This window comes from Phalaenopsis equestris, unplaced genomic scaffold (assembly GCF_001263595.1).
Source record: "Phalaenopsis equestris unplaced genomic scaffold, ASM126359v1 Scaffold225318, whole genome shotgun sequence".
In the NCBI taxonomy this organism is placed as follows: Eukaryota; Viridiplantae; Streptophyta; class Magnoliopsida; order Asparagales; family Orchidaceae; genus Phalaenopsis; species Phalaenopsis equestris.
The window spans coordinates 67,019-81,138 of NW_018243366.1; the positions used below are offsets into that span (position 1 = coordinate 67,019).

General features: G+C 31.0%; 1 protein-coding gene across 5 annotated transcripts in view; it reads right to left on the reverse strand.

Annotated features, from left to right (window-relative positions):
- Positions 1 to 14,120, reverse strand: part of LOC110037804 — a 40,945-nt gene that overhangs the window by 7,489 nt on the left and 19,336 nt on the right. For 4 of the 5 annotated variants that reach the window (XM_020742523.1, XM_020742522.1, XM_020742521.1 and 1 more), the window contains 9 exons: positions 4,077 to 4,189; positions 3,870 to 4,004; positions 3,713 to 3,781; positions 3,212 to 3,299; positions 3,046 to 3,117; positions 2,846 to 2,946; positions 2,198 to 2,315; positions 2,056 to 2,115; positions 1,342 to 1,452 (listed from right to left, as the gene is read on the reverse strand). In XM_020742523.1, the coding sequence (XP_020598182.1) occupies positions 1,342 to 1,452; positions 2,056 to 2,115; positions 2,198 to 2,315; positions 2,846 to 2,946; positions 3,046 to 3,117; positions 3,212 to 3,299; positions 3,713 to 3,781; positions 3,870 to 4,004; positions 4,077 to 4,189 (867 nt within the window). The remainder of the gene's footprint in view (positions 1 to 1,341; positions 1,453 to 2,055; positions 2,116 to 2,197; positions 2,316 to 2,845; positions 2,947 to 3,045; positions 3,118 to 3,211; positions 3,300 to 3,712; positions 3,782 to 3,869; positions 4,005 to 4,076; positions 4,190 to 14,120) is intronic. The other variant, XM_020742525.1, reaches the window with a different exon arrangement.

Sequence of the window (14,120 nt, forward strand, 5' to 3'; positions counted from 1 at the left end):
TATATATATATAATGCACACTATAGATACTCGTATAAAGTTTAAATATATTCTCTTGTCTCGCACGTGACTAAGCTCCAACGAGCATGGTTCTTGTTTGTGCCCTTTCCTCTTTTTCCCAAAGCCATAAGCCCAATCACTTGCATTCATCTTGCTCGGTGCTGCAGGTACTCGATCTTAACTTTTCCTTTGCTAGATTGTCTGATGCCCTCACACTTGCCTACACAAGCCTACACAAATTGGTTTGATTGCTCCCAACTATTCTTTTCACGCACAATAAAGACAGACGCATTGCATCCCCTCTCCTTAGACGTGCGCTTCCTCCTCTCTATTTCGAAGCAACGCATCACAACACTGTGTTGTCTCCCTCCGGCACGCTTGCTTTCGCAACCATATTCATAGTCTCCCTCGTCCTCGTCTTCATCTTCATTATCGCACATATGGGGAAACTTTGCCTTCGTGCAACTCGCCTATTTCTCTCACCAGAAAAAATCGCTCGGCTTCGCAAGCGAGTTCGAGGTCTTCTCTCACCCTTGCACTAGTGGCCAGTTTTGTCGGACAAAACCCTAGAGAATTCGCCTCGAGCTACAAGCCTAAATTTTTTGTACTTCCTTTTCCAAACTCTTTCAGTCTCCTCTTAAGCGTTGCAAGAGCTCTCTCCTGCTCGATACAATTCTCTCTTCTTAAATGTTACAAGAGCACTCTCTCTCTCCCCTATTCAATAAGACTCTTCCGATGTAACAGAGACATTTATAGAGGAGAAATAATACAAGGGCATTACACCTACATCCTTGAGCACAAAAAAGTGTTTTTTTCTCAAGTAACTAAGGTGCAGCATGCGTCTACAGCTAGAACATGCAAAGATATTTTCTAGAATAGTGTTTGTATCGCTAATTCTGCATATTATCTCCAATAATCTGTAATATAATGACTTCTCAACTTGGAAAAGTTTAACATTTCTCGTGTTTCTTCTTTCTATTTCTTGAGATAAATTAACCAGAAAAGAAAGATTTCATTTTTTAAGGATTATCTTTCAATGAATTTCATGTGATTAAATAAAAAGTAATCAAATCTATATCGTTTCCCTCTCCCTTCTCTGACTTTTTCTCTACAAGTTAATAATGCTTCAATATACATCCAACAAAAAAATCATTAAATAATTGACCTACTTTAACCTTAAATGGCAACTACGTAATTATGTCCACTTAAAAGAGATTGTTTATAAACCTAAAACTGGCAACAGGTCATGGAAGATGTATCTTGTTTCTTACTAATTGAAGATGCTAAATTATTGTCAACACTGAGAACATAAAATAGAATGAAGTGGCAAAATTATACTCACTCGAGTCACTAGTCCAAGCTTCTCCAGCTTTTGAACAGCATCTACTACATCAAAATTGCACTGAACACCAAACTCATCCTTGATGAGCTCTTCACATCGAAAATCAAGATCCTGCCATTCGAACAATTTTAGTGAAACTAATCTACAACTAGGGGGGTAACTAAGCCAAGCTGACTTGTGAGCCTGCTCGGGCTCGGCTTGATATGTGGCTCATGAACTGATCTCGATGATCTAACAAGCCAAGCTCAAACCAACCACAACTTGATTCGTTAACTCTTGAACAGACTCGTTTAAAATATAATTAATATAAAACATACTCAAAATATATTAAAATGCTAAATTTTATCTTTAAATTTTTAAGGATATTTAAGAAAAATATATTTTATATCTTATATCAAGTAATTTTTTTTATTTATATTCTAATTACTTTTTCTAATTGTCCTTTTATTATAACACTAGTTTAAATTGATATTATTTTCTTTCTTTCATAATAAAAAAGTCAGCTTGTGCTAGCTCCAATTCGTAGAAGTAAGATTGAGCTCAAGCTTGAACTCAATTAATTAATCAAGCCCAAGCTAAAACTCAATTAATTAATCAAGCTCAAGCTTAAGTCAAAGGTTGGCTCGAGCTCAATTCGACTCGTGTACACCTCTATCTGCTATATTACGTCAACATTCAAAGTTAATAAAGTAAGAGAAAATAAAATGTTTATACTTGTATTGTTGCCTTCCCTTGCTCCATTAAAATAAAGTAAGACACTATCACTTCTTTAACCTGCCAATTAGAAGAGAACAGAAGATTTTTTACTGTTAAATGATTGCTACAAACTACAAAGTGTCTGGTATAAGATACCTACTTCTTGTTGGATCACATCATCGCACAAGTGTAGAAGTGTGCCTCTACCGCTATCTAGTTGCTTGTCATAGACCGATTTCGTTATTAAATTTTGGTAATTCACCAAGTTTTGTTGAAACCTGAAAGATGAAAAAAATTTATCAGTTGTTACAATAACAAAGGTAGATTTAACAGAAATGAGCGTTGGACTTGAGAGAGAAAGGCATCTAGATGGCTTCGGAGAGAATAAAATACGATTTGAAAAATAAAACGTGTAAAATGATAAAAACATGTAGCACGAAGTGCTCATGTTTTTCCTTAGATTTCCATTTCTTTTCACTACAGAGGGAAAAGAAAAGTTTGGCCAGTGTTGTCCTATACTTGGGACTTGTCAATGGTTAACATAAATGGTGCATCAGCATGCAAGAAATGCATGCCCATTTTTGTTAAACAGTACAAGAAAATTTTGTGCATATTAAAGTGCATGTATTATTTCTTACCTTCTTTCTCGGTTTTATTTTATTTTATTTTATTTTATTTTATTTTATTTTTGCCAAACTAATGTGCATTGTTTGTTTTTTCTGTGTGAATCTAACAGGATCTGCAATTGCAGAAAAGCTGATTGGTGTCCATGATGAATTCATGATGATAATCGAAGCGGTGTACTTACGAAAAATAAATCTTTGAACAATAGCCAATCACACCAGAAAGGATGGCTATAACAACCCAAATGTCGGATTTAGGCATTTCAAGAGAGCTAATCAGAGTTACCTGGACAGTAACACTATTAGATGAGATGTAATAATGATTTCGTTCTTAGATTTTATGGAGTAGCTGCTTAATTGTACAAGTTAATTTTTGGAAACTTACTAGTCCAATGACAACAGAACTCAAAAATTTAACCCAATCCATTGGGGTCAGGCTTGGATTCTTCTTTTCGGGCTACAAGAAAAGAATCCTAATCCAGTAAGTTACATTTCAGAGCTAGAGATCAAAGAATTTGTTTCTTTTCTATCAATTAGTGTCCTGAACTCACCAAAACCAGCTCCATATCAGCCATAGGAATGCTCCTAAAATGTTTTACATGGATTCCTCTGTCTTTCTTTTCATCGCTGCTGGCTCTCCTGGTTCAGTAAAGTTTAAATTTGTGCTAATCAATTGGAATTCCCAACACATCAATGAAGCATTATTTTTATGACAACAGAATTTAAAGCACAAAATCTCGCATCCTAAGCAGAACTTCTCTTAAGTATTTAATTTTTGGGGCATTTACCACCCAATTCCTATGTATTTAATTATACTACCGAACAAATAGAATTTACATTTATACCACCCAAACCTTTCACATCACATCAAAATACCACCATTTTAATTTTTAAAAAGTGGAATACACATTTTCATGCATGGATAAGGTGTCATGTATGCAAAAATTGAAGTTTAAGTTTTAGATATGTAAATACATAGGAATTGAGTAGTATTTGCGTAATTCTTTCTTAATTTTTAAAGCAGACATAGTAGCATGATATGCAAACTTTACCTGTAGACAACAATCATCCTATCAAAAGTTGGTTCCTGGATTGTGATCTTTCCCAACAAATTTTGCATACTGTAACAGATAGATAATTATTTTTCGAGTGAAATGAAGACTGGAAAATGATTGAAGCAAAAAAATAATGTAAGGTATGAATAATGACTTTAGTTCCATTTTTTTAAGCTGGATGCGCTCTACGTATAAGTCCGGCAATTCTGTTTCACCAACTGTTTCATCAGGTTCCTGTGACTCGCTACTTTCCATCACTTTTGTCTTTCTGGACAAAAGCTTTTTCAGCCTGTCATTTCAATTTTTTTTTTCAGATATAGAATTGCAATTTACCAGTGACTGAACTTGAAAACCGGCTTACTTAGTAACTCCGAGAATCCATTGCCAAAAACGAGCTACAAGCATATCCAATTTTTCCATGAAGAAGTAATCCGTTGTTTTGTCAATGCCAATGCCTCGTCGAAAGACTATGTACTACGTCCACATAAAACATCAGAAACCATCAAAGTTTCAGAGATTTATGTAGTAGTAGTTAGCATTTTCAGTAATGTTTTAAGACACTTGACCAAAAAGAAATATTATTTGTGTAAATATTGCTTGCTTGTTCAACTAATTTCCCACATCGTTGATGACTGCCGCTGCTAACAAGCTTGTTGTATATAGTTTTCAAATTCACTATTGTGGAGATGATAAAATTTCATTGATTCCACTATAATATTGTTTCCTATAAAGTCCAAATGATAGAATATGAAAGAAATAAGATTGTGATAACATTCTCAATTATGACTATATTATATAATAAAGGTGGAATATTTATCAATTGCTAACTTTGGATGTAAATTTCTATGATAGCGCTCTCCCTCAAATTAGAATGTATATATTGTAAAGGACCATCTTGTTGCAAAGAATGGATAATTGAAATGTTCCCAAAGCCTTCTCAAAAATATCTGCTAATTGTAGTTTGTTAGAGACAAGACAAGTTATGATCATTGTTGAGAGAACCACATTTCTGGTAATGGCAATCTATTTCAATGTATTTGTTCTTTTGTAAATAAAGTAGGGTATCTAGCAATATATTTGATTATCTGATAATCACGCTTAAGAATCATGAGTTGAGTAATAAGAGGGTTAAAATCTCAATAAATTTTTTTATCCACATCATAACACAAGAGAAATGCATCATAGAACCATATTATGCTTTTAGCATTAGATTTAACAACAGCAGTATGTCCTTTTAATTCAACATTAAACAACATGTTTTGATCCCCAAAAAAATAAAATCCTAAAGTAGTCTTTTGCTTGCAAAAAAATGTTTAAGCAAAATTTTTAGATAAACTAGTCATTTTCTAAGAAACTTTTTAACATATCTCAAAATTTTTAAGATGATATCTCAATGCTTCTTCCTAATTTGAAAGGAAGAAGACATATAATTATGGTGTTTGTGTTAGAGAAAGCACCTACTCTAATAGTGAGATCAAATACTATGAAAATCTTTAAGTAGTAGTGAAGTAGTGATTTCCAGGTTATATTGAGTGCAATGCATTTATGTTCAACTTTAAGTGGCTTGATCACGTTCCTAATTAAGAAACAAGAATAATAAACTTATATTATATCACCAAAGTTTAAATAATAGAGTATAACAAAATTTGATCCATTTGTTTTAGCACATCAAGCTAGTTAGGTATATATTACCTTAAATACCTTGGTAGAGTAAGAGACAAATTAAACTCGGAAGTTGATATTAAAACTAAACATAGAACAATTATTGAAGTATAATACATTATTTAACTTACTCAGCAAGAGCAGAAAATATCAAATTTTTGTATTACCCTTAATTTTATTGAGCAAAGGATTACCTTGGAGGATGTCACTGAAGCATACAAAAAAGTTACATGGTGGTTGAGTCTAATCATGATATAACACATAAATTTTAAGTTCATCATCGACTTATTTATCTGATGAAATTGAATAAGATTGAATAAGATTAGTAGGTAGTTTTAGATTTCATTTTCTTTCGGCTTTTATTTCTTATAGCACTAGCTTTTATTATTCACACCTGTGATATTTTCTGCTCTTAATTTGGGTTCTTTTACTTTTGTTGTTGTGTCCTACTTATATTTATGGTATTTTCTTGTCTTATTTCAGCATCTTCTTGATTTTACTTTACTTGTTTCGTGCTTAAACTTATATTATTTCCTACGTGTCATTATTTTGATCAATTTATTCCTTCTTGTTACATATGACTTCTGGCGGGAGTGGTAAGCAAACACCTCACAGACCAATTATGTTAGGTTGTACTATAGGAATTAGACAATTTAACATACCTCCTCATATATGAGCATCACTATGACGGCCACCACTATGACCACCACACTGATGCCTATCAGGCGTGTTCCTCCTACTCCGAGTACACGAGACTTCCCCACACCTTTAGTCCTCAGCACAGTGCCACCTCCGCCCTCCTCTGGGTTAGGCCTCTCTGCTCCTATCCATCCTCCTTAGTAGGAGACCCTAGGATGCCTACACGTCGAGCTGGAACGAGATTCATGAGCACCCTAAACTTATAGTAATTTGTATTAGTTTTCTATTATAATATTTAACTAATATTTATATTTCAAGACTTATCCATCTAGGAAGCTCGTCTACCAAATCATGGAGGTCTTTAAGAGTAGCTATGATGCTCTATATCCTCTTTAGAAGACGATTCCTATTGAGGTTCGAAACATGTGGTTTAGAGATTTTGAAGTGAAATCAATAGATTTTGAATTATAATTATAATTTTAAGTTAAGTTTCTATAATAATACACAACTTCATATTTGATTTGTAGAGGTCCTTTTGCTGGGATGTTGAGCATCATCAGTAGAAACAGTGAAACTTTGAGACGTGAGGCATGCATCGCTTAGGTGATATGCTCTTTGCAATATGCTAGAAGAACTGAAGGCCTATATAGATATACAAGGATGTCTGGGCCAAATTGTCTAGAGCATGGTCCACTCCTGAGCATCTCAAGAAGATGGAGACGGCTCAACCTATATGGGCATCCGATTGCTGAGGCATGGGCTTCCCATTACACACTGTATGTTCGGTCTCGCATATCGAATACCGAAATAAGTTGGCAATCATTCAATATTTGATAACTCATTTATGTAATTATTTAGCACTTATTCTTTTTACATATTAATAGAGGCTGGCACTTGAACGAAAGACCACCACTGTTGAGTTGCATACCCAGACAAATCGGTGCAAGGTTAACCAACAATGGGTTGATGACAGATCTTGGTGGGTCCATGTAATTAAAATGGTATTTTTATTTCTCTAATCTACTCACAGTCTTATGTAAATGCTAATTATCCCTTGTTTTTTACTTTTGTAAGTGGACTATGAGTGCTTAAGAGAAAACCAGAGTCGAAGCCCGATAGGTATTGGCAATAGTAGTGGTCAGTCTGAATTTTGCCACTCAGACTTCAACATTTAAAAGAATACTATCTGGAAGGGTATATGGCTTGGGCACTCAAGGATTTATCTACAAGGTTGACTGTCCCCGTTTAGGTCAAAGTTCGTCGTCATCAGTTGATGATGAAGTCTCTAGCCATGTGTCCTTAGTCACTGAAGATTTATGGGCCAGCCTCAATTTTTAGTTGTGCGCCAAGGGTGTCAGAGTCGAGAGGATCGAGGCAACCATTAAGTAGTTGTATGTGATGTACATCGTTGTGGCAAGCATACTCTAACCGACATTCAGGAAGAAGAGGAGGATGATCTCTAAGACCACTATGTTTTTTATTTTTTTTTTCCTTTTTCATTTGAATGTTACATTATGTCTTTCACAAACATTTTAGGAACTATTATATTGGATGATTTGCTAGGTTTTTTTAGATATATTTGATGATTTCATTCATTGTTAATATCTCTATATGTTCATTCAATCTATTGTGAGATATGGTTGATCTTATTGTTGAATATTATGATATCTTGTTGCAGGTGCGAAAAATTTGATAGACTTTTGATATTTTTTATTTTGGTACATGTTTATGTCTGCAAATTATTGGCTGAACAAATCAACCACAAGTTCAGCTGTTACTATGCAACTGATCAATTATGCACAAACTAACCTACAGCTGAAAAAAATATATGTGAATCTGCAGTAAATTACCAGCTGAAAATGTTAGTCGCAAGTTTAACCGGTACATATTCGGTTAAAGAATTTTGTCGCAAGTCAACCTATAGCTGAAAAAATTAGCTGATATAGTCAGCGCCGATCATTTTCAGCCAAAAATCCATTTTTGGCATAGCTTTTAGCAACAGAATATTTTCAGCCGTTTTTTAGCTAGTAATCCTTGTTGCTGACTAAAATTCATGCTATTATGGGCTAATATTTCAACCGTTCTGTATATCATGTGGTGACAATTTGATCTTTCTAAAGAGCATCTGTATACACAATGTATTTTAAGTTTGAATCAACTGTTGCATTTGATTGAACAAATTGGTCAACAAATCACTCCTTAAACATAAGCTCAATAAAAATGAATTGAACTGCAAAAGCAAATTCGATTTCATTGGACCAAAGTAATCTAAAATAATAAATATGATTTTCAAGATTATGCATTACCTTCTAATCCTAACTCAATTTGAACAGGAATCGATAAGGCTCACATTCCTAATGAACTCGTCCAACACAAGCTCAAAAAAGCAAGGCTCTAAAGTTGACCAATGACGGATTTATAGTCAACAAAGGATCTATAGAGGATGGAGGCTTAGTTGTAGAAATAATGAAAGATGTCGACTAAACAAAAAGCATGGAATCCATAGGCTCCATTATAGCTGGAAGCTTTAAACAGGAGGGGTGAAAGAATTTCCTCCTCCAGAAACTTCAACATTCTCTTCGTAAATTCGAACACTCTTTTTCACTCTTTCATCTTTCTCTCTCTTCAAAAAGCCTAGATAACAAGTTCTCTTTGGGGAACTGAGCTTCCCAATCAGAGGACCTTCCATGTTTAGCAACACACGGATGATAGCAAAATGAAAAAAGATGAAGAGAAGACAAAAAGTTATCAGTAGATAAAATAACCACCTCTCAATCTTATTTATAGAGGATAACTGAGGACAAAAAAAAAATGAAAAGTCTAAATATGCCGACATCATAAAGGAAATGAATATTTTAAAGACACTTATTTATGAATTAATGAAAATCTTCATTCTCTGTTTCTTTTTGCAGTCACAATAAAAAATATAAGAGAATCAAGAAACAAATATATATGAATTCTCTTAAATCGGATACAGTTTAAAGAGTAAATTAAATAAGTTCAGCATAATAAGTCGGCTCAGCACATCAACTAACAAAACAGCTATACTAGGCAACTCAACTAATCAATTTAACTAATCAATTTGCTAGTTTATTTTTATAAAAATAAAAATGAAAAGAAAATATATTGTAAAAGGTGGATAAATTTCATAACTAATATAGAAGGAAACGTTATAATGTTGTTTCTGATCATATAAAAGGAAACAAAATAATTTCTTAAAAGATTTTCTTTCAAGAGCTATAAAATATCCAAAAACAGATCTAAAATCTACAGATCTAAAATCTACAGATTTTAGACCACCATGATTAAATGTTTCCCAAAGAAACATTAATTAAGAAAAATATAAGAACTTATTTTTTGATAAATTCATTAGAAATTAAAATATATGATTCATTTGCAGGTATAATGGTATAATGGCAACACAGAAATCTTCGCCATCTCAGATTTCATTTCCACAAAATTTAGTCCATTGCGGCCCACTAACTTTACCAAGCCGTATTAGAACCAATCTTCAATTCAGACCTAAAGTAGCTATACCAAAACCTCTTAATCAATTTCAAGTAACATTAGTAGATAACCTTTGGTGCAATAGATCGGACACTGGGGCAACGATAAATACTCTTAATTGTCTGACCATATGCTTTATAGGAATTAATGAGGAAGTTCAGTTTTTACAAAATCAGATAAAAAATAAAGAACTGAATGTATCTTCAGGACCTATCTCTTTGCGTCCTAAAACACCATTTGACTTACAAAAGCTAGTTATTACTAATCAGAAGCTAAACATCAAAATTCTTGAACTCAAGCTTGCAGAGGAAAAAGAAAAATACAATATTCTTCAAAGTAATTATAAGGATCTTCTAGAAATTTGGAACATGGAGATTATTTTCCAACTTTTGTTCTTCAAGAAAATTACAATCTTTCAGCTAGTAGTCCTATATCAATACCAGAAAATGTGGATGACTCATGGTTAGAATCTCTAGACGGCGAGGTCATTCACAACATTGATAATGCCATGGAATAGTAAGAATTAATTCGTGAAGTCTTTAGAAAATTAAAAGAGCAGAAATTCTATCAGAAAAACAAAAGTCAAAGCATCTTTTAGGCATCTAGTAAATAATTATTATTAAAGAAATTCTTAGAAGCTTTATAAAAGAAGGCATCTTTCTTTTAGAAAGAAGTTTCAATTTATACAGTATGAAGTAACAGAGCCATTTCATCTTTTATCAAAAGAAAATAAGTGGAGCATCCACTTTTGATAAGAATCTAGTTTTCATGACAATTAATTACAAGCTTTTGATAATGGAGAATCAAATTTTTATTTTCTATTAAGAAAAGTTTGTAAGTGTGTCCACTTTTTTATTTTTTTGTTTAAGAAGAGAATGTATTGGGTCCCACTTTTATTCCTTTTTTCACTTATAAATAGATCTGTGTGTATGAAGAGACATCGAAAAAATCAAGTAAGCCTCTTAGTCTTTAAGTGTGAAGAGTGAGAAAGCCTGAAGTTCTGTAAAAATCTCTATAAGTATTTTTAGTCTATCAATAAATGCTTTGAGTTTTTATTATCCTTATGCGTGAGTAGTTCCTAGTTCCTCCCCGTAGGGGAGAGATGTCTGAAAAAATATTTTAAGCCTTTAAAATTCAAATATAGACCTCTATTTTCTGGGTACAGATAAAATTTATTTAACAAGGTAATAGTCAATAACCCCTACGACCAAAGTTCTTGTGTATTTTAAGATGATGAAGTTATACTATAAGTCCCGTCAAGCCTGAGAAGCGTTCAGGGCATGTCTTTGTAGTCATCTTAAAATATGATTGATCTGTCGGTGTATGTTTTTTTATGAACCAAATGAAATAAATGAAGTCGGAAAAAGACTATAAGTCTATATTTGAGATCATCTTCAAAAAGAATTCTTCAGATAAGCTCTACCTATAGGGAATAACATATAAATTTGTGAGGTCAAATCAACTAAATTAATTTTATGAATAAAAATATTATTTGAAAATATTTAAAAAAAATGACATTAAGATTACCTGAATAAGTAATAAGAAATTAAGTAGAGATAAAACCAATAGAATCCAATTTTATTAAACAATTAATAGAAATTACAGGTAGAGATGCTAACTTAGAAATATTAAGAGAAGATTTAAATAAAACAATAGAAAAAATAATGAAAACACTTAATGAAGGAATATATGAATGTCCATATAAAAATTTTTAAGATTTAATTAATAAATTAGAAATTATTTTTATACAGAAAATAGATGACTTACATGAATCGTTTATGAATGAATGACACAATTAACTTTTATCTTTTAATATATATATATTAATTATAATATTCATGATAATTAGGAATGAAACATTTTCAAGAATAAAAATATTACTTACAATATAAAATATGTTTAAAAACGATCGAATCATTGCGATGTTATATTTTATTATATGTAGCAAAGAAGGAACAAAAATTATAGGAAAAGATTTTTTTGAAAATTATCTTAATAATTTAGAAGAAATTTCAAATAGTTTTTTAAGTCAAGAAAAAAAATAGAAAAAGTAAAGGAGTTATCTGAAAATAGAATAGATTGACCATGGTTTTATGAGAAATATTTACAAGGTAAAAAATTTGAATTTTAAAATGGTCATAAGTAAGAGAATAATAAACGAGCCTTTTAATGGGTGGATCTCGTTAAACGGAAACCCGCATCCCCCATCAATGATATAAGAGCCTATGCACAATAATAAATTTTAGATATGGGAAATATAAATAAAATAGAATGGTTAGATTTAGAATTAGGAAATAAAAATAAAAAATTTATAGCAATAAATCAACATAAATTTATTTGTAATTTCTCTAAAGAATTTAAACATGAACTTCATAATGAAAATAAGATAATGAGTAGTATTATAGATCTTCAAATATCTTTAGTCGAATCTTTGAAATTTCTCAATGAAAAAGTATATAAGATATTAGAAAAATCTACAGAAGTTTCATTTGAAGTAAAAAGACTAATATTGAATCAAAATTTAGATTACGTTAAAAATCAAAATAATGATATACTAGAAAAGATCATTGCTATATATAAAATGATAGAGGATAAAAATAAATTAGATATCATCATTAATAAAATGCTAATTGAACCTAAAGAAGCTAAAGAATTGTTAGAAAAAACAAAAGAAAATATTAAAAAGATTGAAATTTTACTATTGAAAATAAAAAGAATTATTTTAACATGAGTAAGTTCGAAGAATTCGAAATATATAAAAACACTCTAGAAGAAGCTAAAAAATATCATGAGGAATCTATAGGATTAACCAATTATAAAGGAGTGTAAGGAAGTGATAAAACTTATCCTAAAATATTAAATTTTCAAACAATAATGTTGATAAGATTATATGAAAAAATTATCCTTATAGAAAATAAGTTAAAAAATATTGAAGAAAGAACCTTATGAATAGTTACTCTAACAGATTTAAAAAATCTTTCAGAAAAGGTTATCTCTGCAAAGGAAATTGTGCCATATAAACCAATAAGTTATAAAATATGGTAAGCAAATAAGAGCCTTTAACTTTATTTAAGAAAAATTGTAGTAAATATGATCAGAAAATCTTAGAAATAATTGATATAAAATCTCAATTAGATAAATTTAATAACAGAAAAATAAATCTAATTAATGTAAAAAGGAAAATGTATGAAAACCATATATTATCTAAATCATCTGTAATACAAACATTAGCTGAACAAAATGTTAGTTGTGTATCTGATCTAGAGCAAATAAGTTTACCAGTAATAATAAAAGAAAATTGGGAACATATTAGACAACAAAAAATGTCCCAGATGCATTGAAGGTTAATTATGATAGGAGTAAAAGGATTACATCGAAAAAATTTAGGAACAAAAACTTTAATAATGTTATTGATAGTAGATGGAGTGATTTATCAAAATCTATTATAGGATCTTTTGTAATAGATATGAATGACAATGGAGCAATAATCTATTTTGTTCCAGATTTTATAATAGAAACTAAAGAATGTGTACAAAACCTTAAAATAGGAATCAAAACTAAAGGATATAATATGATTATGAGATCATTAAATCTTATATTAACAATCAGATTTATAGAAAAAATGCAAGAACACTCAAATGTTAAATTCAAGTTAAATAATAATATGTTAGAAGAAATGCTAGCAAGTCAAGGTATAAAAGCGATAGCTGGAAAGAAATTTAGTTCAGAAATTTATGCTAGAACGGAATGAAGTTTTAATACATTTTTAGAAAAAATAATTTTATTACCTACTGAAAGTACTTCTTATGAACATCAAGATGGTAGACTAAGCATGAGATTTTCAGATTATCACACTAAGCAAAATAAGCATGAATCAGATTATGATTTAGAATCAATACAAACAAAATTTAAAAACAGAAGAGCTTAATGGAAGAAATAGATTTTAATCAAATTAAAAATTATGAGCATCTACAAGATTTTGTATTTAATATGAATACTCCATATTCAGAATTACAAAAAGATAAAATTTTGAATTAGCTTATGAACATAGATTTAATAATGATTTCAATTGGAAAACGATTGATTCTTATTAAAAAATAGAAGAGATTAAGGTAAATCAACAACCTATGAATCTAGGTGAAGTACCAGCAGGACCTTCTAACCAAGACAGGGGACAAAGACCTAGGTTTGATCCAGTTCCCCTTTAAGAGAAGAAGGTGCTCCTGGAAAACCATAGAGACAAGGTACTTCTAGAAAAGATTTTAATGAAGAAAATAATTATAATTTTAAAAGAAGCATAAAATCAGTAGAAAGAATTAATTTAGTGCCAGCCCATAGAAACAAAATTATACTACAATTAATTTAAATACCATTTATGGGAGATGCGGGTTTCCATTTAACGAGATCCACCCGTTAAAAGACTCATTTACTATTCTCTTATGACAATTTTAAAATTCAAACTTTTTACCTTGTAAATATTTCTCATAAAACCATGGACAATCTATTATGTTTTTAAATAACTCGTTTTTACTTTTTCTATTTTTTTTTTTTTGACTTTAAAAACTATTTAAAATTTCTTCTAAATTATTAAGATAAT